Consider the following 26,135-nt stretch of genomic DNA (forward strand, 5'->3'; position numbering starts at 1 on the left):
CGACCTGACGCTCACTGCCCCCGCTGTGCCCACCCCCACGCTGATTTCTACCATATGGTTTGGTCGTGCTCTGCGATTCAGAGATATTGGGAATTTTTAACACAAGATCTGACAGGGGTCCTGGCGTGGGAGGTGCATCTCGATCCCATACATGTTCTGCTGGGAGTCACTGATGGATTGGACGGCTCCAGGGCTGAGAAGCTCTTCCTTAACACAGCACTGGTGGTCGCCAAGAGGGACATTGCTGCGCATTGGCAGGACATTGCTCCTCCCACTCTAGGACGCTGGCACCGGGGGTGGATTGGTGCACTGCGCAGGAGCGGCCTCTATATGTAGCCATGGGGTGTCCTGAGAAGTTTCGCCGTATGTGGGGCAAATGGGTCGGGGTACTCGATGATTGAGATGGAGTGGTCCTCTCTTCAGTTACACGTGGGTATGCTCTTAGTGATTTCCTTCTGTAGCCTTGATGTCACTGTGATGTGTTTTTCTACCTATCCTGATAATGCACATGTAGCTCTGAATGGTGTTGTTTGTTGTTACATCCAAAACTCAATAAAATTGGTTGTGAAAAAAAAAAAGGTGCATCGCTGGGGTGAAATAAGCTTATACAAAAACATTAGCACTGTAGTTCTAACAGTAGCAGCTGTACAAAGCTTAAAAAGCCTTCTCTCTTTTTAAACTCTTCATCATTCGGCACAGCCATTAGCCTGGCCCTCATGATTACCAGCATTAAAAGTCACCCAAAAGAAGAACTATTTTGCATTTTTCCCACGTGTGAAAATAAATACGTAGAGAAACAGGTTATTTTTTTACTTTATCTGTAAAAATCATACAAAACCGAAAACTAGGAGCCTTAATTATAACTGATAGCATGGTCCAAACATTCGTATTTTTAAGACAAAATTGCAGCACTACATGGATATTATTACAACAACCCCAAGCACATAGTGTGACACAGAGGTTGCAAAGCCCAACGTCACATACAGCACCACATAAAGGGTACAAGAGCACAACTTGCAAACTGCACTACATGGAGGCTACAAGGGCACGTCACACACAAAGCACCATTCAAAGGCTAGCAGAGCACAAATCACAATGGCAGCGTGAGGTTAAGAGAGTGCAGGTCACATACAGCAAAACATGAAGGTTATTGTGTTTACAGGTCACAAGGAGTCTAAGAGAGCACAGATCACTCAAATTGTATTTCAGCTGCTAGGATCAAACCAAATCACACATCCATCTTGTGTGCTTTCAATGCATGCCAACATTTATATAATAATAGTAGAGTAAATAGAAGCACAACGCACAGTACTATGTCATTCCAAAGGTCCTCAAGCTTGCTGTCCATGTGACCAGCCTGGATCAATTCAGCTTCTTTTTTCAATTTCCTGAAAATTCAGAAGAACAAGTATTAGAGGCTGCTTTATTACCTCATACATATGACTTCAGATTTAGGAAGTGCCAAGACATGCCCCCGTTATGCACACCACAATTCATGTTACTCCCGAGCAATGATGACATGGTGGCAATTAAATAGTCAAGTTCCATGAAAGTTTCGGAGAAAAAGCATATTTCTCAGTACTAAGAGTGTTCCTAATGCCAGGAAGGTGTCCATCTACAAATCAAATATTTCAGTTTCAAGGGAAGACTCTCAAATATCGGAATCGTAAATATTGCAAACCATCTGTAGCCCATAAAACACCGGTCATTAATTCCCAAACACCCCAAGCTCCTTAGCTGAATATAAAAAAAACCTTACTCTTAAACAATCCTACAAGTAAAATAGTACATAATCATGATGGCCGAGCACTCAATGTGCATAATAAGTGGTTAATGGTGAGAAACTCAGCAAGGATCATGTCTTTGGTGGCTTCAGGCAGGAGTCATTGTCCATTTCCTTGGTCAAAGTGGGAGGAAGAGCAAACCTCAAATTTGTGAATGATACATTAAGATGTGGTCAAGGCAACTACAATCTGCATACTCTTTTTCTCTGTGCTAGGTCGCATTAGTCCTGTGTTTGTCTTGGGCACATACTGGTGCAGTAGACTGAACAGCTGCAGTATCAGTCCAACAAAGAATGCTTGGGACCCCTTGCAAACTTAGGAATAGGATAAGAAATCAAACTTCTCCTGATGTAGCAACTGGCATCAAACTTCTTTCACCTGAGTGCCTCAGTCATGTATCCCCATATGCGGGGAATAGGGAAGAGTTGCACTTCTGCAAGTGGAAGTCAGTCCAGTGTGTTCATTATTCAGTAGCTTTTTAATTTCACAGGACACTGAGACTGGGCAACCTGGTGCCCCAGGATCCTATCCTGTTGTCTGACCTGTTGTATGGAGCATGCAAGTAATGATGTTCACTACACAGGGCTCTTTAAAAAGTAGACGATTCCGAGTAATAAATCATTGGAGTGCTTTGGCAGCAAAGATTCCTAGTCTGCAGTTGGCATGTTAGCCCCAATTATTACTTGTGAAGGTCTGATTTAGAACTACAAGCTCTTAATTCGTCCTTTTTACAGTTTGCCTGGTTTCACTGTAGATATATGTGTTGATTAAAGCCTGAGAAACTCTGGAGTTTAATCCTACTTCAGTATTGTAGCAGGTTCTGCTAGTTGTGCATCACAAGCAACCACTTCACTCTCTAGCTTCAACACTCTTAGAGCCCTAAACAGGTTTCAAAAGGAATAGTATTTCACTATGTCTCATCAGCCAGCCTAGGAAAAGTGGCAATGTTACACATTCAGCCTGGAACCACCTCAAACTTGTAAAGCTGAACACCCCAAACCCGAACCCTTCACATCCGCAGCTTAAGTGTTGAACTGGCACAAACTTTTAACCCAACTTCCCCATCCTGAACGCTATGAGACATGGACAGTGCAAACCAAGCCCTAAACACCCATCCAAGCTTTAACAGCACTAAACTAAGCCCAGAACACCCTAAATACGTCAAACTTCAGAGTGCTGGAGAGGTTTCTGAGACGTGATGACCCACTGCACCTCCACCTTGATGACCGTGATCACAAGTGAAAATTTCTCAAAAACTTTGTTCTTCTCACCGGTAGACAACCCACCTACACCATGGTGACCAGGATCATCAATTCACCCCAGATCCTTAGTAAACTGGCTCTTACCTGTAATGCTCTTGTGTATCTTTAATCAACTTCTTCAGTTCGTCAATTCTCTCTGCAGTAAGCTTGCGAACTATGACGTCTTCCACCGTCTCCACCACCTCACCCTTCTCACCACGTTTCCTCCTAGCAAGAGAACCAGACCAGTCATTGACATTTTTTCCTATAACTCAAACTCTCAAATGGTCTTCAAACACTACTCATAAGAAACATGCCTGCTAACTTACAGCACATCTACCATATCTCCAAGGGATTAGATGGAAAAAATCAAACGTAGGCAACAACAGCACGACTGCCATAACCACTCCAAGGACTGAAATATGAAAACTATACAGTCCCTCATATAATACAAACACTACAATCTCAGCAAATGTCAACGTGACAATCGGATGCAGTTAATTATAGCATATCAACCACCATTCCTTTTGAAAGACTCCGTTTGATGAACACTAGCAGTCATCAAACTGATATATATATATATATTATCTACTGGCGGTCGCCAGTAGATAGTTATAGTTAGGACCGTGTTTCCATAGGAAATCTGAAAATTCTATTTTGAATAACTTTGGCGCCGGTTGATGAATCCTCGCAAAATTTTCAAAACTAATGGGGCGCTTCGCTCAGCTCCTACCCTGAAAGTCTCGGGGTGATTCGTCAAGCGGGGGCCGAGAAAAAGGGGGGTCCCAAAACGCGTTTTCTCCATGCATTTTCCCATAGGACCTTTAGTCGAAGGTACAGCCCGAACGGCTGAACAGAATTACTTGAAATTTGGCAAAGGGGTAGTCCTCAGGTCAGGGAAGTGCCTTTTGCACATCTGAAGTCAATCTGTTCAGTATTTCCTGAGAAAATTGCATTTAAAAGCATATACATATCTATATGCGCGCACCGTGCGCGCACCCTAACGTGCGCAAGCGTAATTCTGATTGGTTGTTTGATGTCAGTCAACATTCGAATCGGTCAAAATCAGGAAGTGTCGGCCGCCATTTTGTCTGTCGCAGTGATAAGGAAAGGTGGAAAAAAGGTGGAAAACGTGAAAAGGGGGCAGGGAAGAGAGTTTCTGACCCCCTAGCCTTAGTCAGGGGGTCACAGAAGGACCCCCAAGGGTGAAAAAAACATTTTTTTTTTTTTTTTTTTTTTAAATCGCGGGGTGCGCGCACGGTGCGCGCAGCGGTGAAAAACCTTAAAAATATATATATATTAATAAATACATAACTTAGCCTTTAAAAAACCGTACAAATTCACTTAAAAAACCATAGGTTTCACACACGTTATAGTTAGGAATTAGCATTTAAAAAACCTTGCAAATTCACTTAAAAAACCATAGGTTTGACACAGGTTATAGTTAGGTGGACATTTCACTCGTAAAAAACCAATGAAAGTCCCCCGTTATAGTTAGTTCAGATAACTATAACTCGCGCGACCGCCACTCTATCACAAGGATGATGTCATCAGTGATGTCATGAGTGATGCCACTGACCATGTCATGAGTGATGTAATATGTGACGTCATGAGCAGTGGATTGCGGGCGCACGAGTTATAGTTATCTGAACTAACTATAACGGGGGAATTTCATTGGTTTTTTACGAGTGAAATGTCCACCTAACTATAACCTGTGTGAAACCTATGGTTTTTTTAAGTGAATTTGCAAGGTTTTTTAAATGCTAATTCCTAACTATAACGTGTGTGAAACCTATGGTTTTTTAAGTGAATATATACATACAATATATATATATATATATATATATATATATATATATATATATATATATATATATATATTTATATATATATATATATATATGACCAATGTTTACACTTCATTTACCGCATATTAACCATATCCAGAAATATTATACTGATCCACAATGTTTAACATCAGAGGATGCAACATGGTTTTTAAACCGAAATGTTTAAGTAACCACTTGGTTACAACTATTAATATATAACAGGTACACAGTGATGACCACCATTATCTCATTGCTCAGAACGGGTTAACTGGGGCTCCAGTACCTTATTTATATATAGCCACTATGTACCAGTGGCATTATCTATGTGTGTATTTACACAATAATTTCGGCAAATTAACATGTTACTGGCTATTTTTGGTCCAGTGGTTTATTTTATTTTACTCACAGCACTTTAGCACATTTTGCACAAACACAATATTTGCACAAAAAATCTTTTCAGCGTAACTGTACCTATAATAACATGAATTTAACCTTTTTTAACCGGTTTATTGTTGTGACAACATGTTTCTTCAAAATCGGTTTTGTTTCATGGTTTTACGATCAATATTGTCATTCTTAAATAAGAAAGACTCTTGGTGATTCATTATATAGTCTTTCTTCAATGCTGATCACGTTCAAGTACTATAGGCCAATCGTTACGCTTGCACTTGTCACTTTAAAAACCAATGGAAAATGCCTGACTGTGTCATGTGATCAAGGCCCATGGAGGGGCTGAAACGAGTCATGGCGACATTTTATACCTACAATAAATAACTTTGCACTAATCCTGTGGTCCGTATCCGTTTTTGCGTGAAGACAAGGCAGACAAACTGATATATATATATATATACATCCGCACTCCCAGAAGTGTAGGTATCAGTTCTTTGTTGTTTGCATTACAGCACGCTGTCAATCTTGAAATGCCACTATGCGTTTCAACTTCCGTCTTCATCAAGTGGCAATGATTCATCGCTTGCTTAGGTTTTGGCGTGCCTTAAGACTAGTGCTAGGCATGTTGGGAAATGTAGTCCCAGTCTTGAAACATGTGGAAGTTTGTTTTTAGTACAACATTGGTTATAGCTGAGTGCTTGTAATTCCGCATGTTCCATTTTCATAAACTCTGCTTTTATTCTGAACACTTCTGCGCCCTTCCTCCACTTCTAACACGGGCCGCATCTGTTTTGTTTACTTCTAAGGACACTTTCCTCACCTTCTGACATCAGATGAGGCAGTCCTTCACTTAGAGACACGCATGGCGGGATTTGAAGTTGAATCCGTCTGGTTTCCTTGTCTTCAAACGCTGAGTGTGTCCCGCAGGAGATTAGTATCTCCCCTACCGCTCAATAAGTGTTGTAAACCACCGGGCGCTGCCAGATTTGCAATTAATATTCTAAACAAATGTGATCACTTGGTGGCGCGCACAACTACTGGTTCGGCGTTGAGGGGTATGACCACGCACCCCCAAACTTATGGATCAACAAGGAGAATACGCCGCACTCCCAGAAGCGTAGGTATCAGTTCTTTGTTGTTTGCATTACAGCACGCTGTCAATCTTGAAATGCCACTACGCATTTCAACTTCCATCTTCATCAGGTGGCAATGATTCATCGCTTGCTTAGGTTTTGCCGTGCCTTAAGACTAGTGCTAGGCATGTTGCGAAATGTAGTCCCAGTCTTGAAACATGTGGAAGTTTGTTTTTAGTACAACATTGGTTATAGCTGAGTGCTTGTAATTCCGCATGATGCATTTTCATAAACTCTGCTTTTATTCTGAACACTTCTGTATATATACACACATCCACAACTGTGCTTTGTAACATTTTATAATTTGTTTTGTTTTATTCTGTCACTCAAATAAGTAGGTTTAACAGATCATTAAAGGCTTCTTAAGCCAATTCTATGACCACTTGTATGAGAGAATTGTCTTTAACGCAAAGTTATTGAAGGCTATTAACTCTTTTATTAGCGTTCACTTGGAACAAAGCAAATAAAGATGCTTCTTAAAAACAAATGAATTCATAGAGTTAAAATGGATGTTATTTTTTTATTCTGTAATGGTGTTGATTCCTTCTCAAATCTTAAGTGACGCTTACTATCAGCATGGAGCAGAGTAAATCATCGCCCTCCTATCAAAGATCTATCCTTCCTGTATTCGTTCTTAGGAGCTGTTAAGAAGTATCTTATTACCCTCCGATCAATGTTTTAGCTTCTCTGAAACGTTCATAGGAAATGCTAGGTTTTTCTGCAATCATTTTTTACAAGAGGCTTAGACTTACTTTCTTCCATCAGAGCCTCCCTATAAAATCATTATTTAAGTATTGAATATATTTTTAATTCTGATATCCTTCTAGAGAGGTTGTCATGTGGTTACATTAGTCCCGGATAAGAAACGCTAGTTTACATGCTCATGTTTTTAAGTTGCCTTCTCTCCCTAAACACAATGGCATCTGACACATTAATTTGCGTGCACATGCAGGATAATATTCTTCGAACTCCGTTTTGCTTACACCACCGCTTTGGAGGCACGCTATCAAAACGCCGTGAACATTCTGTACAGGAGCTAAGTTCATCACACAAGATGGTGTTATTTGTATTGGCCGTTCGGCAAAGGAGCTATCACAATAGAATAAACAATAGCAGCCTGACTGGGGCTTCGGCATGGTAGTATGGATGATGTTATTATACATACTACATGAGCCATTTGTTTAACCAGAGGAGCATTTTGCTGGCACTGAGAGGTAAATCCATGCCGCAATTCCAGCCCATCTGATTTCTGTTTACCTCATGCAAGGGCCCAGCTCTCCAAGACAGGCAGCTTGATGACACTTACCAACAGGTAACTGGGAGTTAAATCACCCTACAGGGATTTGGCAGATTTACTCACCCTAGACATGATAGGTTAGGATGCACTAGGCGGGAGTACAATAAATTACAGTACATGTATGCAAGCATATACTCTCTATAAAAAGCAAAATGGTTGAACTGTTCAACCATTTCACAATTCTCATAATGCTAATCACATTATTCTGTTCCCATCTAACAATTATTGCAGCACATGTATTTTGCTCAAGAATCACAATGCTTCAATAAATATTAACATGATTCACTATGTATTCCTTATGAAGCTCTTTGGGAGTGCATAAGTAACTAAGCGAAAGGGTTCTAGATCTGTTGCCACGATTTCCTTGGGGAGTCAGGGTTGTCATGTTCTGAAGTTGTACATCTATTTGTAACTCTGTAGGGTTAGGGGTAGAGATGGTGAGCTGTGAGATAGCAGGACTTAGGCCAACATATCTGGATGGTGTTCGTGGAATCAGTCTTGCACGGTTCTGATGGTTATGTTGTCCAACAAATGCACAGTTTTACTTGTGAAAGTGTAACCGGTACAACATGGCGCCTCCAACGTTTTAGCCTGGGTTCTTATTTAATGGCTCACCTGAGCAGTTTCAGCATCAGGTGCCCTGTTGTTTTCAATGGGGATTCTAGGGTCGCAACAAAGACTGCAGGCTCGAAGACGAAGATCTTCTGGAGATGACTATCGGTTGGACAGGTAAATTGGGATGCCTGGGGATGCTGGGACACCGCCAGTTGGGCCACCCAAGGCCATGGGACATCGGGTGCATGGGTGTTTTTATGCGTCAGGTTTTCTTACCAGCTCTGGTCGCGGTTGGGGGGATCCTCCAGAAAGAGACTGCAGGCGTCGTTTGGAGATTCAGGTCAGGATCACCGGGGAGACCTCCTCGTGGTGTTGGCCCACTCGAACTCGGGCCGTGGGTGTCGGGTGCAGAGTGGTGCAGACTCGTGGATTTGGCTGGAGCCAGAGCCTGAGGGTGAGCAAATCTGGGGCTCACTGAAGAAAAAGTTTTGGGTTTGGAAGACAGGGCAGGTCCTTCTGGTTCTTGAGGGCTGCTGGCTGCAGGACACACTGGGATATCCCTGGAGCAGGCTCCAGGTGCGGACAGGCCAGTAGGGCTAAGGCCAAGTCAGTGGGTGTCCTCCTCTTCTTAGTTCAGCACAGCTTCTTCGGTCCTTCTTCTCTTCTTCTGGTCGGTTATTGTCTGAGGAGGCAAGGTTCGGGGTTGCCTCTAAATACTAGATTTAGGGGCGTTACAGGTAAGTAAAGGTTGGGACCAATGGGTCCCTTCTTTGGGGAGGGTACACCCGCTATTATGCCACCCTACAGTGGGAGGGGGGGCATATGCTTCTCTCTGGTTGGCTGGGTCCCCCATCTGCAAGATAGCGGGGACTGAGAGTGGTTCTTCACCTCCCCTCCCCCATCTAAGAGGTGGGGTTGGCAAAGGTGGGCATATCTCCCTTCCTCACATGGTTTCCCCGCCGATTCTCCAACCCAAAGTGGGGGTCAGAACCGGTGGGGGTCAGTTGCTGCAAGCAGCAAAGGGCCAAGGTAGCTCACAAAGGCGGCAAGCCTTTGAAGCTTCCCTTTCGTAGACCCTGCCCATCCTGGGGGGGGAGGCTTGGCACCTTGTCCCAGGATGTGCATTGTGCTCTCGACCCTGGGGTCCAGAAACATTTCTGGTGGTGGCAGCTAGCGAGAAGCCACTCAGCCAGGACACTAGAGTTAGGTCGTTTTTCAGGGGGCATCTCTCAGATGCCCTCTGAGTGCATTTTTCATTAAATCCCACACTGGCAATGGTCTAATGCGCTGAGAAGTTTGATACCAACATTCTCAGTTTCAAGTAAAGCCATTATGGTGCTATGGAGTTCGCAATGACAAACTCCCAGCACCATGTACTCTTAATGGCATTACTGCACTTACAATTCTAAGAACTGGCATAAACAATGCAGGGGTACAGGGCTCATGCACCTGCCCCCTCACCACTGGTGTGCCATGTCGACTTTTCAATTTGGAGAGTGAGAGTGAGTGTGAGAGTGTGAGTGTGAGTGTGAGTGTGAGAGTGTGAGTGTGAGAGTGTGAGAGTGTGTGAGTGTGAGTGTGAGTGTGAGTGTGAGAGTGTGAGTGTGTGTGTGTGTGTATATATATAGATATATATATATAAATATAAAGGTACAGGGCCTCTAAGGGTGGCACAATCAGTCCTGCAGCCCTCAGAAGCTTTTTCTGGCCACAGTGCCCTTGGTACCTATGGTACCATTTACAAGGGACTGACATGTGGCCAAAGAGTGCCAATTGGTATTTGTCTTAATGCAGTTTTTAGGGAAAGAACATAGGCCCTGGGTACCTGGTTGTCAGGAACCCGGGGCACACTCAGTCAAAGTACATCAACAGTTTGGCAAAAAGTGGGGGTAACCATGCAAAAAGAGGGCACTTTCTTACACCCCTTAGCAATGAGGGAGCAACATGGCCAGTCTTAGTCGGTTACACTCCTTATTCAGCAATAAATAATCTGACAGCTCCAAAGCTACATACACTATAAACAGATATGGTTAGAGCATAAAGATGTTTGACACAGTTTGTCATAATAACAATGAGAATAAAACCTGCAAGGGCTGCTCAAGCTGCACAACCACAATTGGCTACAGCTGGAATTAATCTACAAAACATCAATGCATTCATGGGTAAGATTCCCCTCAGACGGGCAGAAATTCCATTCTGGATTGCACAAAAAACAAGCCAGATAGAAGCAGTGCTTCCCCCTATTGGACCTCAGTAAAAACAGAATGCTCACCATATGTCTGACAATGGGGATGGCTCCACCAGTGGAAGACTGCACCCCTCGGGGTACAGTCTTAGCTGCAGTACATACCAGAACTAATGGTACACCCTCAATAGCTGTTTTGCCAGAGGTGCTTAAACCGATCCAGAACCTGACCTGGATTGGGGGATGAAACTAATGGGCAACTTTGCTACAGTATCCACCATAATGTTAAGTAACATTAAAGGGGAAGCAGCAGCATTGACCTATACAACAATAGGTAGAGATAATTTGGAAGTTCGAACTAGTAAACCACAAATTAAAAATCATTCTGAATAGGATAACTCGACGCAGGGATCAGATTCTTCCTCTAAGAAGAAGTGGGATAATAAGAAACACAAAGAAAAGAATAAATTGCAGGGCTGATCTCCTCAACAGGAGGCCACTGAAAAGCGCTATAATCTGCGTAACTGAGATAATATCAAAACGCCTGACAGGTATCAGGATACTGATACACGTTCATCTCGTTCCTTTCAAGAGTTATCCGAAAAACGCTCGGAGAGAGTAGAACGATCAGAGTGCAGATCGGAGGAGCACTTGAAACTGAAGAAGAAGTCACAACCCTCTTCTGACTTCATAATAAACAAGCACTGGCATAGCCAATAGGTCTCGCCTTAGGATCTTATAAGTGTTTAGCCATGCCGCTCACTTACAGCAGAAAGCTGCTCTGAAGTGAAACAAACAGCTCCCTGAAGCAAAGAAGGGTACAGGTTGCAGGCACCCAGACCAGGTCATATATTTGTGGGTTCAAAGGTCAATGAAGCCGTTGGAAAATTAAACTGTTTTTCAGAACCTGTACTTAAAGCAAATGATGGCTGGCGTGTTACATTTTTACGGTGTATACAGTTTGACAGCCACATACAGGCTGTCCATTTACCCCACTGGTAGAGGCGCAGAGCCTGATCTAGAAAGATTTTGCTGTTAGGAAGTGTGAGTTTATTTTGTCCAGGAATAAACTGGAGCACGTAAATTATAGCAACACCCTTGTAAATCGGGCCCATTCTCCCATGCTTTGCTGACTAAGTTGTTTATAGGCAATCTTTAAATATGGCTTTTTGTGAAACAAGCAGGAACCTTTCTACCACAAACTTTTGATGTTACTGAAACGGTATGTGTAGTTTATAAACTCACACAGATTCGTAGAAGGACATACACTGGTAGTGTGTAAAATATTATATGTATTAATAAAACAACGAACACGTGTTCACACTATGGCGTTTCCCTGACACAAAAGCTGCGACTGACGCTCCTCATGATGTTAGCCAACATCGACACCAGGACTTCAGCAGCAGGGATTTAAGTGGGATGAAAAAACTGGAGGGGGGGGGGGGGGGGGTGTCTCAAATGGGCGTGACAGACATAATTAAGGGCGTGGCTTAAACACTTTAAGCTAAAAATCTGTGCTTAGCAGTGTGCCACCCGACTGGTATTTTGCTGCTTCTGTCATTGCATGCAGATATATAAGACAACAAGTAACATTACACCTACAACAAACAGGTCTATTGCCTTTGTGAATGGTTGTTGATTGCATAAGATAAATAAGCAACAACTATGGCTTCGTTGTATATACCATTGAAAATAGTTCTTGTGGGCAAAGTTGTTGCGTAAGGCTAGAGTTGCTGACCTTGGAGCTGGCGTGAAAACCACACTGGAGTCTCGGTACTGGCTAACAATTCTGTGATTCTGGACAATCCCCGTGCCTACTAAAACATGATCGTTGTCTTTGTGTAATTTAACTGGTGCCAATGTAAAACGCTCCGATATATTCGGGTAAAGTTCACGCAGTATAGAATTTGTTTTAAAAAGTTACATTTAAAACCGTGCACTGCTGCAGAGGTAAGATTTTTTTTTCCACCCAGAGAGTGAGGGCATAAACGGAGAGCTCAATATGACCTTAGCACCTGCTTTTTAAAACTGACGGTGCTGAGCACCGGCAGGAGCCGGCTCACTTAGAGCCCCCTGTAACAGTGATATGCGCGCATTAGCAGTGAAGGCACATGTATGACGGCCTAAACTTACAAGACAGGGCGCTCTAGACGTGAGGGGTGTCAACTACCCCTTGTGTGGTATACAATGTACACAGAGGGATTAAAATCATATTTCTTTGGATACTCTACTAAGCATGTGTGTGCAAATACTCGTGAGGTTCAGTGTAAAGATGCTTTGTTTTGTGCTCTGTGCAAACTCTTTGCTGTTGATCTGGCATTAATTTGCCATTACTGTTGGTTAGTTGGATCTGTATCTGGTTGTGTGTAATTGCATGATTACTTATCATTGTGTTCATTCCTGTCCTCTATATGGTTTTGAGATATTAGTGGTGTAAAGTGTGTGTACTTAGGTTTATTTCTGTTGCCATTTGTGTGTCATAAAAAGAAGGTGATAGGATGGTCATTGCCTTCTTCGGTTTTCTCTGTCCCTCCCCAGCCTCTGGTAATAGGGTGTGTAACAGAGAGTGAGCTGCGGGGGCCTCTTTGTGGAGTAAGGGTAGAGGAAGGGGGTGTGGGAGTGGGGCGTGAAGGGGTAGATGAGGTCTGACGGGAGGGGAGCATTAAAGACAATCAAATCAGGTGACCAGCCGTGGGAGCTGCTGCAGCTTAAAAAAAAACTCATGTGATTTTACCTGGCTGAATTACCACCTGGCTAAATTGTGTCTGGAGTTCCAACACCAGCTGCAGGAACAAGGCTTACCTATGATAAGACGGAGAAGAACTGCATCCTGCTCTGCTTGAGTCATACTCGGGGACGTAGGAGGAGAGCTGAATTTTATGGCCAAGCAAGACCTATGAAGTAGTGGTCGCTGAAGTTGGGATCGACATATTACTACAATAGTTTTGTAAGGGTAGCGTTATGGTCCTCTACGGAAAAAAAAAGTATTTACTAGGGATGCGGTGCAAAACAATTCCTGCACGCCTAGTCAATTAACCCGGCTCCACAATCCAAGCACAAATGAGATCCGCACACTCAGAATAAGGGCATGGGGCGTGCTATAAATGTGAACGCATGAAAAACGCTGTCATGTATGACTGAAACAGTTACGAAAATCGGAAAGTTTTCTCTTGCTTTAGCACTCAGTGGCGCAAACCTGCGTTGGATGTTAGGATCCCCATTGCTGAAAGGCTAAGGAATAGGGAGAGTTGGAGCCTTAATGCATGATCTACCTCCATGTCAGCTCACAGAGTAACTCATTTTGGGATGACCCCTAAGTGACATAAGAAGTGTGTACTTTTAAGACGATCCCTGACTTCCATAAGAGGCCGTCTCACCCGTGAACCAATGCTTGGCTTACTGATCCTGTCCCTGGCTGGTGACCACGCCCCATCCTTACTAACCAAGTTTCGAGTTCCTGATCTCCGTTTACCTCCGGCGTTACTTAACGCCACCTTAAGACGCCTTGAAAATCTACTGCTAAGGTACCGCTTGTATTAGCGATTTGATAGCGTGACTGTCGCTGCTCCGCTCCTTCCTTGTCCTGGAGCCGACCATCGCGGCGCGCCATTGCTGCCCCTCAGATAGCGTGACCGTCGCTGCTCCGCTCCTTCCTTGCCCCCGGAGCCAGCCAGCGTGGCGCGCCATTGTGCCGATCAGAGAGGCGTGTCCGTTTCTGCTCCACTCCTCTTGTGACTACTGGAACCAACCAGCGCGGCACCCTCATAGCATTGGCTTGTGTATCCACTGCTGTTCCGCTCCTTGCTTGTCCCCGGAGCCGGCCAGCGCGGTACTCAAGTTACGTGTACTTTGTTGCTCCGCTCACTCATTTCCCTGGAGCCGGCCAATGCTGCACGCATCTGTATCCGCCATTGATCCGCTCCCTATTCATTTTTGGGAGCCGGTCAGCACGACACACCCTTTTCTATTTACTCTCGTGTTCGCGTCTGATCCGCTCTATGTATCCTTCATGAGCCGGCCAGAGCGGCACGATAATTACACCTCCCGTAGCCTTTGTTTTTGCACATGCTCTATTTACTTGCTCCTCTTCCTTGAAACGGAGCTATAGTGACCTACACTATCCAAACCCCCCATCCTACTCCCTAGAACACACCCCTTGACTCACCTTTTTATTTCTATGTGACCTTGAATGACTGTGGTTGCGAGTGAGCTTATTTAGCCTCTTCCCTATCAGTCCTCTCAGTGGACGTATCCTGGATCATACCGGCAATCCACAGAAAACCTCTATTGCGTGTGCAGATTTACCTTGCTGGGACATCTTTGGGCAACACCAGGTCACTCCAACCGGTAAGTGGACTACATGTCAATGATATAGACATGCATTAATGTTCTAGACTCTGTGTTTAGACATATTGAGCAAACTGTAAAACTAGCCTGTAATCTTTTGTTTTAGCAATCTACTGATACACAAACAACGCTTCCTGATACAACCTCAGGGGAAGAGTGGTGGTCACTCTTTGGTTATTCCCCTCACTTTTGGCGAGCAATATCCTGTGAGTAGGTTCTTCTATCTTCCTCCAGGAATTGTTTTCTGAAAGTGTAGGGATCAAAATCTTCGCTCCCGTGGAAGCTCATTTGCCTTGGTCTGGATTCAGGAGTCCCCTGACATCGGACACTAACACCAAAAGCTGCATTTTCCACGGTCCGTGAAAGGAAACGAGATAATTAATTAATAGAAGAGAACAAAACTAAAACTAGAGGTATAAACGGAAGCAAAATGACTGAGGAAAATGCGCATGACATAAAGGAGGGCTGCCGCTGCTCATTTCAGCACGAGAAAAGTGCCCAAGAGATACTTTTTCATAAACATTATATCCTCACAGATACTTCAAATGGGAACAAACAGTCCTGCAGGCAGCGAGCAGACCCCATTGTGGTGAAAGCAAATACGAGACAGGCAAATGTAAACAAGCGCGGCCACGCTAATTGGAAACAGATGGCCCCTGCGCGCCGCTGCTCGCTCCCGCAAGGTGGATACCGCCACAAGCATGAGTGTGAGGAAAAGTGCAGACCGATTCCAAAAGGTCATCTCCTACAGCAGCGCATGCGCGCTGTGCTAGGCTCGACCTAAAAAGTAAGATAAAACTAAACCGTTCAAGCCTCACTCAATTAAAAAATAAAAAGGTGGCTGGCATTAAAGTAAATTATGCCACGGATATTGAGGACACCGCTAGGGAGTGGGGAGTGGGCTCTGACCATGCTACACAGTGCGGCAGAAGTCACGATAATTCGCCAGAGCCTGATGGACTGTCTTGCAGCAGTAGCATTCAGTGACTATATCCAGGTGGAAATGCCATCTACGAGAGCGTGTGCCCCACATCGATTGTATGAGATGCAACTCCAAATGGAAGGGGATATACCACGCACCATTAATGTTCTTTTTTGGGAGAACTTGTCTTTCAGCTATGGCATTATCTTGGCTGAAAGGGATTGGCCACCGGAATTTGTCATGGACTGTCCCAAGGGAGAAACAGTAATTTTCCCTGCTTTTTCCGACCTTGTCCCAGATTCAGGTAAACATTCTTAGTCCAGTGAGTGGGCTTTAGTACTAGCTCCTGTGTTATACCGCAACCATGTGGGATGGGATGACGGTTCCCCTTATCAAGCCATACCAGTGAGGCAAACCCCACAACCTCAACAACAATACTCCATTAAAAACAAGTTAGAGAGATCATCACACAACTTGAATATCAAGGTGTAATCAAACGTTGCACCTCCCCTAAGAATAATCCTTTGTTTCCAGTAATGAAACCGGACTATTCATATCATCTAGTATTAGATTGAAGACACTTCAACACAGATGCATGTATATTCACTGTGCAAATGCACACAGTGCAGAACTAATGAACAACATAGTGCAGAAAAAAATACAAAACCACTTTAGACATTTCAAATGGGTTTTTCTGCCAAAACATAACACCTGAAAGCAGGTACTTGATCACATTCAGTGTGCTGGGTTCTCAAAAACAGTTCTGGTGATTGCCCCAGGGGTGCAAGAAAAGCCCAGGGCTGTTTTCAACCCGGGTTACAGAACGTTTGTAAGATTATGATGATCAGGCATTATCCTATGTCGATGACATATATCTAACGGATGATGACCTTTCAATTCACTTGGCTAGAGTACATTGCATAGTTTAGGGATTTGCCCACATAGACTATAGATTCAACTACAAAAAAAAAATCAAAGACAACCCACCTCAATGTCTTATTTTTAGGATACGAGTTGTGTAGTGAAGGCAGAAGCCTAGTGACACACTTCCTTGAGAAGTGTGAGCTTCTCCAACCCCCAAACACACTAAAGAAACTCCAATCAATTTTAGGTTTCTTGATTTTTGGCAGAACCTAGATTTCACACTAAGCAGAGGGGGTAAAACCATTCTACGACGCAATATGTCCAAACATTTCAAGCACACATTGGGCAACTGACCACACACAAATACTACGTTCAGAACAAGCTGACATGCTAGCTTCCACCAACCAGGTGATCCGTATAACTGCGGGTGCATCAGGGTACACCTATATCACATTCAACAAAGGAGACACTGTACCAATTGTATATAAATCTCATTTGTACACCGATGCTGAAATGGGTTTTGCACCAACAGAAAAGATTCTGACGGCGGTACAGACTGCTGAAGTGAGAGAAAAATCCTTGGCTCAGGGGAAACACATTATTGTTGTGACTCCGGTTCCAGCCATAGAGGCTGTCACAAAGGCCAGCGTTCCTAACGCTAAACCTTTACCTCTAAGATGGATACAGTGGTCCAACTCTCCCACCGCAACAGATGTAGACTACAGTTTTGACTCTACACTACAAACACAAGCAAACCTGCAATACAAAAATTAATATCTTCTACCTAATGAAGTTATGCCTCTTGATCAGTATGATTACATCGTCTATACTGACGGTTCTGCACAGCCTGTCGTAGGGACAAAACACCAATACTCTGCAGCGTGCACCGCTGTTAAGGATAGAATGGAGGATGGTGAATTTCGCCATCACAAAACCTCAACGTAGTCACAGGTGATTGCAGGTGTTGCAGGAGTCGCAGGTGATTGCACAGCGCAGCTGGCTGAACTTCGAGCTCTAATTCTGGCACTTGAAAATACAGATCCCGGATTCCCCACACTGATAGTGTGTGATTTGTGTTATTGTGTCCAGCATTACAACGAGTATTTACACTACTGGAGCCAGAATAGATACAGATTCCAAAGAGTACATCATAAAGCACAAACTGCTTTGGGGACAGGTGGCCAAACTCAAACAGTGTTTGCCCCAAACTCATGCAATACACACACTGAATCATCAGTGTGTAGGAATACACATTGTAGGGAATTCCATGGCTGACGAAGCCGCAAAAACAACAGCTCAAACTGCCGCAGTCGCTGCAATTACTTGTTCTAGTATGAGGATAAATGGAGACATCAAGATGGCTATCAAGGCTGCGCGCTACAGCACCCATCTGCCGAAAGGCTTTCCAACAAAATACTCCTACTAGTTAAATGCGCAAAACATTCAATTTGCTCAGATTCCCAGAGTGGGGGATACCAAATTCAGAAGGCAGGTTAGGTTTAATCGTAGCAGCGCATGAGGACCTAGTTTCTACTCACGCAGAGGTGGCAGCTACATTTTCATCATTGCAGCAACGCTATTTGTGGGCAGGTCTATGCAAACAAACCAAAGCCTGTTGTCTGCTTCATATAAATAATAGACTTGCTGCAAAGACATTATCAATAAATGAAGATATCTGAGAAACTGGAAAAGTTTCTTGAGTGGCATTTACAACTAAGAGAACATATAAATCAAATATATGATACAAATATCGTCTTCAGTTCTAGACCTCAAACTTGGTCTGTTTATGTTTCTGTATAAATGGTGCAAATGATGGTAGTGTAGCAAATCCAGTAAATGAGAATATACTGTGATGAATTTGTTCCGGGTTCGTTAGGTACCTTCCCTTACATTTTTCATGCATGTTCTATAGATGAGGACAGTTTGAAGCTAACCTGCATGGGTTGAATGGTACAAAGATTTTCTGGTAAATGTAAATGTGCAGATATTTATATAGCGCAAATCACCAACCGGTCTCTAAGCGCTTGCTTAGGGAACCCGTCCTGGTATTCCCCTGTGAGATAACCCTGCAGGGCATCCACAAGGTGAAAGCCAGGCATCCCGCCGCGAGGGGCCATTGTGGAGATTAAGCAAGCTATTGCCCAGAGTCACAGAGTGTGAACCCATGAATCGAGTATGCACTGGAGCGAGAATTATCGAGTCCATGGACAATTTATGGACTCAAGACCCAGCCGAGCCGGGAATTGAACCCTGGTCCCGGGCTGACCTCTGCTTCCAGGTCTGCCTACTCTAACCAGTGAGCCACACTTCTCCACAATAAGGTCCTGTAGGTAACTAAGATTTTAAAGATAGCCAAAACAATAGAGAACTGAAAGGGTACTTGGGCCCATTTAAGTTGTGCAACAAGGCGTCTGTGTGTATTTAAATTTAACTTGCATCTCAGAACACTACTATACATCCGGGCATACTCACTTTGGAGTTTCTGTAGTTTCCAGCAGCTCAGAATACTGTGAGGCACAGTGCTGCAAAATAAGGTAAGAGAGACTGAGTATACAAAAGAACACAACATGAAGGAAAGTACACATAGAAACCAGATAGAAACCAGACATGCTAAATAGAGTCAAGAGGAGAGAACAAATGAAAGACATTTGAGAGAGCTGAAAACAACCCACTTCAGACAGAGAGAAAACAACATGGCGGGCTTAGACTACAGAATGTCGTGGATAAAAATAACTGCATCAAGAGTGGCCAGGCGAGGTCGAATAGGTAGAAAGACCACAGAAAGCAAATACACAAAGGTATTTCACCAACAAAGCAAACAGAGCCCACAATAAACTAAACGGTCCAGACAGCAGACAAGTGCAGAGAATGAGAAGATAACAGAGAGAAACGTCCAAAGACAATGTAAAACAAACATAGAAACAGTTCTGAATAAGTACAGTCAGGAGAGTGCATATAATAACTCCCTAGGGAGAGACACATGTGCAGAGTCTGAAAGCAGACATATATAGCTTACCTTCTGAGAGAACCAGTCAGGTGGACGTCCTGGCTCTGCAAATGGCTTTATGGCCCGGCTCACTGAGACCCTGCATAAAACAGGAAAGATGCGCTCAACATATGACAGCTTCAGTCTAATGTGAATGTTTTGTCTAATACTTTTATGAGTGCTCACAACACAACAGGCAAGGACAATCTGTATCTGCCATTACTTCTCATTAGGCATCTATCCTTCAACGGACAAAGATCAAGCATTCATGCTTGCTTTTTTCCCTCGAAGGCTCAGGGGCATGATTTCTTCTCTAGGCCAATGTCATCAAAGGACCTTCCAAGCTCAGAAAAATCTTCTTAACCCACGGACAGCTACAACATTTTAATGAACCTAAAAACCCAGACATTTCTGTGACACTGCTTTCAGTCAAGGATAAAAAATTAAATGCATCAGTCCTGCAACCTGTGTGATCCTGAAAACCCTATTATTTAAACATGCATTGTCCCTTGTGATATATGGTGAAGTGTGGATCCAGAAATGAATCCCGCATTACAAGCACAAAAGACCCTTTTAAGGACCAACCCTGCACCAGAAGATTCAGTGCATTTCCCCTTGAGGATCCTATTCATGACATCATGCCAGAGCAATTCAAAATGGGTTGGCTGCAGAATACTTTTTTTATAACATTCTTTATTTGTTTACAGGCTACATGCAAGAAAAAGAACAGTAGAAATAACTTTGCTGTAGTGATCCCAAACCCCACATTGCCTAATAGAAGAGGAAACAAAGAGTGTCGCAGGAGAGCTAGTCCTCCAAACGCAGGGATTCAGAATAAGCTAACCAATCTCCCTGTGCCTTTCGATATTTTTCTGAGCATCCCCTAAATTTATACACAAATCTTTCAGTGGCGGCGTAGTGCAGCTGCAACATATTAGGGCATGAAAAAATGGGCACAGATTGGCTTGTGCAACTAGAATGCCCAAAGTCCACCCTTTATCCGCTGCATCAATCATAGATTCCACAAATAGGGTGTTTCCCTTTTTTAATTTTTTTTTTAAGTGAAGGGTTTTTGTTTTAAATGTTTTTGTTTTGTTGGGAAAAGAGGAAGGTGTATTATGATCCTCCTTAGTATCTATTTCTTTTCTCTGCATTCTTTACGTGCAGGTATCTTCCCTCAACCCTCCAGGAATTACCAGCTCAGCCCTAAAATAATTTTCTTTTTATCACCTGATCACTTGTTCTTAGTTCCCCAAGACTCCAAACTATGCATAGCATTACCAGTTGGTGTCCCCCATGGCTCAGTGTAGGGCCCATTTTTGTTTCCGCTCTCTTTCTGAGATCTCCTTTGGTGATATTTCTTCTTTTGGGTTTCCAGTCAACTCTTCACAGAAGACTAAAAAATATTTTCCTCATGTCTCACCCCTCCTCCAGTCACACCCTTCAGACTAGCTCAAGACATGCCATCGATCGCGCTTTTATCCCTCACTCTAAACTGATCACAGGTGAAAGAGCTACCCTTTACTTCCTCTAGTGCATCAGCCTATTTACCATATCCAGTTCACTTCCCTCCCAACACCCTGACATTTGCCTCATCTGCCAGAAACCTTGATGTTCTTTTCAGTCCTATCGCACCAATGAAATCATTACCATTGCCACAGCAGAACAGTGCATTTTAAATATGCCAAAGAAATGCCTTCTCACCCATTCTATTAGGGTAAAGCTCTGACAAATGCCCCGTGATGCAGTGCACTTGATTACTATAAGCCTACTAGTGAGCTTCCCTCAACACTCCTTTAACCTCTTGGACAAGGTCCTAAGCGTTGCTACAAAAATACTTTAGAACGCCCCTAGACATTCTACTGTAACCAGACCAGCAGTATACCAGCAGAAAACAGGGCCCTTACAATTTACTGGTGCTTATTTTGTATACAGCTTTTTCTAGTCTATCACACTGATCTGCTATAAAACAACTTATGGTCTATGACCTGCCAATATAACCTTCTGGTTTCACCCACACTGCCCTGTGTTTCACATAGATCATGGTCCTTCTACCTTCAGGGCCCTATCACTGGAACTTAATTTCCCTAATCATCATAGACAGCCCTTCAATTCAGGAGTGCAAATCAACCATAATGAGGGTGATGTATGATGGCAGAAGGCAAAGCATGAATTGTACCTTCCACAGACTGTACATAATGTACATATGCAAGAATTGTTCTTTTAGTTGTATTTTTCCATCTATAGTTATGTCTTTCATTGTTGCTTATGTGTACAAAATGGTGTTGTTTACCATTTGCTTAAATTTGCAACCTAATTTTGTGTGAACTACCCATCTATCTCAGTTACTAGGTAAAGTTTACTGTTCTTTTGCAAATGTTACTGCTCAAAGTGCCGCTGCTGCCAAATGAATAATTAAATTTAAGCTTTAAACTGCTGACAGTCAAAATCACTGGTATTTACTGTGCCAAGAGGATCTCTCTACTAAATCATTCTCTCGCATCAAACTGAGTCTTCTCAGCTTCAGAATCTTTTGCTACTGCTGAAGTTTTGTTGCCACTGTCTGTCATGCCAAAGCTAAGTCTAATGCTGACCAGAATAAGTAATTCATTTTCTTGTTATTTTCTAAATGTTCGGGTCATGGGTGCTTTGCTGGTAACCTTTCTCTGGGTTTGAAGGTTATAGCATTTGTTGGTAGGATCCATATCCTAACTGCTTTGATTTAAGCCCATTGTAAGAAGTACATTTGGGTTTGTCAGGACATCAGCTAGCATGACATTAATGTATTGGGCATGTCATGGTGTTCAAGAGACAGGAAAACATATTCAGGCTTGCCAGAGCGTAGTCCCAATTTGAATACAAACACAGTAATGCCAGAACACACAAGTGCTTTTGAAATGTTTCACTGATTGCCAGTGCACCAGCCAGCTGCAGAAATCTCTCTAGGCCTATTAGCACCTCAATCCCTGCGCTTGGTCCTACCTTTCTATCAAGAAGGGACGCAAGATGCCAGTCGGCGCGCCAGATCTCACAGGGAATGTTGGTTACCATAAGAATTATGTGACCTCGGGAAGAAACATACTCACCAATTCTGGTCGCCGCTCCTCATGACCGATGAGGCCAGGCACAGTTTCTCTCGAGTTGACCATGGCTCTGTTGGACCAGCGCTCAGCAGCTTGTGTTCTTTAAGAAAGAGACAGAAACAAACCCTTAGCAGATACAGAACAGGAATCACTCATTAAAGATCCCACCAAGCATCCAACATTATCTAGGGCCTCAGCAGACAGCACTTAGTAAAGAAACAGTGGCACATTCACTGCATTAAGTCTGAAGTAGTCAGTCAGTCAGTCAGTCAAAAATCTTTATTCGGCTTAATGACAGCCATAAAAGAACAAATAAAACATTATTTTAACAATAATACGCATATTAAGAATTTAACCAATGTGAATGATACCCAAGAGTTCATTTTCCGACAACATTACGAAGTCGAACTGCAGCGGAGATATACTTATAGACCATAAGACAGGTGAATTCATTATTTAAAAGAAGCAGATGACATAGTGCAGGTTGACACTTTCGAATATTTAAAAATCTTAATAATGGTTTTAAAAAAGTGTGTCTAGGGTTAAGGTACAATTTACAAAAAAACATAAAGTGCAAGGTGCTTTGTGCAGAAATTGAATTACATGGGCACAGTTCTAATTTGGCATCACAATATGCATCACGTGGGTACGATACCAGTAAATGAGCAATACCCATTCTGAACCTAATCAAATAAACCATCTTTGCTTGATTAAAATAGAAGGAGAGATAGGATTCAATTCGTGGGGAGCTAATTAGTAGTGAATGCTCAACGACCCTTTTTTTAACGTCTCTTGACTATCTCTTTCATGCTTCAGGAGTAAAAGAAAATCACTTTTGAGCTTGGCCTTAGGAATTGCAGATATATTTCCAGGGCTGTTAATACAATCCTGCAATCCCAACTTCTCCAATTGTTCTTGCAAGTAAGAGAGCCATGGTATTTTTTTTGCATAATCCAGTTTTAAACAATCTAAAATTATGTCACGTTTCAGGACTGGTTCCTCTTTTACCCAGATGCTACGCCAAAGCATCAATGGTTATAATTGCATGCGAAAAGATAATGGTATAACACCTAATTCATTATGACACATAGTGGCAGGGGTGCTTTTAGGTAATGTCAGCACACGTTTTAACATTAAGTTCTCAGCTCTTTGGAGACCCGATATGTTTGAGCAACCCCAAACTCCAGCGCCGTATAATGTAACGGCGCATGTTCTTGCTTTATAAATATCAATAATTACTTTTATGGGGCGAAAACCAAATTTTTTTGGCCTCCATATTTTTATTGAAGCCCCCAATCCTGGCATTAACTAGGTGGGACCAAGAGTTTTTTTCGTTAAAAAGAATGCCCAAATAGGAAAAAATTGGCACCTGACATAATATTTCATTCTTTATGTAGAAAGTTTTCGTCTTAGAAGGAGCTTTTCCTGCTACCAAGACGTGTGACTTGGCAACATTTGTTTTTGACTCAAGATCGCTCATAAATTCATTAAAACTGATTAAAAGCCTTTGTAAACCCACCCCGGTTCTTGAAATTAGAACGCAGTCGTCCGCGTATAACAGGGCTGGTAAAGTCCTGTGGCCTATTGTTGGTGCATCTATGTTTCCAATTCTGATGTGGCTTTTTAAGTCAGAAGTAGATAAATTGATATAATGGCTAAAAACAGTGAGCATGGTTAATATTGTTTTGCGATGACGACAAAAAGAACAAAAGGTATCATGAAACAGGGTTGAAAAGGAGCTGTATCATGGTAATGTAAAGAGTCGCACAGAGAGCGGTTGATATGATAATAGGCTGCACTGAGAGCATTGTGTTGTAACTATAAAAACAACATTAAGGGCTGCAATAAGGGCACAGGTTGTTGTTACATAATACTGCACAGCGGACAGACGGTATAGTAATGTAAGTTCTACACTTGGTGGTATGGTTTCGCACTTACACACAAACCTACTGTGATCAAGAGGCTGGATTAAGGGCAAAGTTTATCATTCAATGAGTATTTATGTAATTGTAAATTGCTGTTAACGTGCTTTGTAGCGAGAGGCAGACTACTCTGAAACTCAACATTAGAGTTAAATAGTTGGTAGATTAGTAATATAGGATTCCTTTTTTCCCTTGTGAATTAGTTGTTTTATTTTTGTGCTCGCAAGGTCTCATGCATTGAGTAGTGTTTTGTGCAGGGATGGAATAATGGAACTGGATAAGAAAAGGGAAGTTTTGAGTTGTTAGAGAGTAGTGGGCATGTGTGCCTGTTTAGTTGGGTGAATTGGATAAAATGGAGGGGGGAGTTTGAAAAGGATGTTTGGGAGTTCATGGCACTCAAATGTTTTTTGGGATGAATCAGAGAGAAAAGGGATGGAATAATGGTTGGATGGAATTTTAAGTCAGGACCGGAGGCTTCAGATTATGCTTCGCTTTACTTTACTGCAAAAACACAGCAGTCAATCAGGTAACGGTAAACACTGCAGTGAACCACAAAACCTTAATATCCCATGAACTGCCCTATGACATCACACCATCCTCCAATCAGGGCCTAAGAAAGCCTATAAGACCTGTTATCCTTTCTCTTTTTTTTTGCTACTCCAGCTGTCATAAGAGAAGTGTTTTTCTAATATGCCACCCACATCGTTTGCATTTTGTCAGTTATTAAGGTGCTTATACTGACATACGCGCTCTCTAGGTATGTGCGCCACTATCTGCTGATGTTCTGTTGCCATTGGCGCCGTGGCATGTGAGCGAGATCAGATACTCCAATCTGCGCTCATTTGTGTAAGCGCGACTGTTTCTTTTGCAGGTTTAATGAAATTTTAGGCATTAGCACTGCCTTTCAAGGAGACTGTGGTCTCCCAACCTTATCCGGCATGGAACACGAGCGAGAGGATGCACCATCGCTTAGTTCTATGCGCGCAGTCCTTTTTAGGTCTCGCCTTGCTATCGCGTAAGCGATCGCAAAGCGAGACTATTGTAAGCGGGTTTTAAAAGTGCTCCCAAAAAGCGGATTGCATGGCTAGCACGCGCACAATCACGCGCATCGTGCCGCCATGCAATCCGCTTTTTGGGAGCACTTCAAAGGGTCCCCTCCCCCGCACCCGCCAAGCGCGCGCGCCACGCTCCGCTTTTTGGGAGCACTTCAAAGGGTCCGCTCCCCCGCCCCCGCCAAGCGCGCGCGCCACGCTCTGCCGGCCTTCTCTTGTTGCTGTGACATTACCAGGTTAAAACATTTCCGTGAAGTTCTGTACTAAGCAGCGTGTTGTCGTATGTGTCTGTCCTATTTCAGGAAAAGAAAACTTTACATTACAGTTCACGCATATGTTCTCACGGTAAACACTATCACCACAATATGCAACGTTTTGCACACAGAATACACACTAGTCTTTTATTCCTCGCCATATAGCTTGTCAGGTGACGCTAAGATATAAATCCCAAGTAGAAAGGTCCTGATGGCTCGTCCTTCTGAGGCAGCTTCATTTTAAAGCATCGCCGATTTCCTTTATATATTACAGTGTGTAGACTGCCTGCG

At 43.1% G+C, this 26,135-nt stretch overlaps 1 protein-coding gene across 2 annotated transcripts in view; it reads right to left on the reverse strand.

Moving 5' to 3' along the window:
- Nucleotides 1-26,135, reverse strand: part of BRD8 (bromodomain containing 8) — a 716,998-nt gene that overhangs the window by 603,751 nt on the left and 87,112 nt on the right. For both annotated transcript variants that reach the window (XM_085618373.1, XM_085618372.1), the window contains exons 2-6: nucleotides 22,620-22,716; nucleotides 19,564-19,633; nucleotides 19,020-19,069; nucleotides 3,131-3,253; nucleotides 1,308-1,388 (exon numbers count right to left, since the gene is read on the reverse strand). In XM_085618373.1, the coding sequence (XP_085474499.1) occupies nucleotides 1,308-1,388; nucleotides 3,131-3,253; nucleotides 19,020-19,069; nucleotides 19,564-19,633; nucleotides 22,620-22,716 (421 nt within the window). The remainder of the gene's footprint in view (nucleotides 1-1,307; nucleotides 1,389-3,130; nucleotides 3,254-19,019; nucleotides 19,070-19,563; nucleotides 19,634-22,619; nucleotides 22,717-26,135) is intronic.

This window comes from Triturus cristatus, chromosome 7, assembly GCF_964204655.1.
Source record: "Triturus cristatus chromosome 7, aTriCri1.1, whole genome shotgun sequence".
Lineage (NCBI taxonomy): Eukaryota > Metazoa > Chordata > Amphibia > Caudata > Salamandridae > Triturus > Triturus cristatus.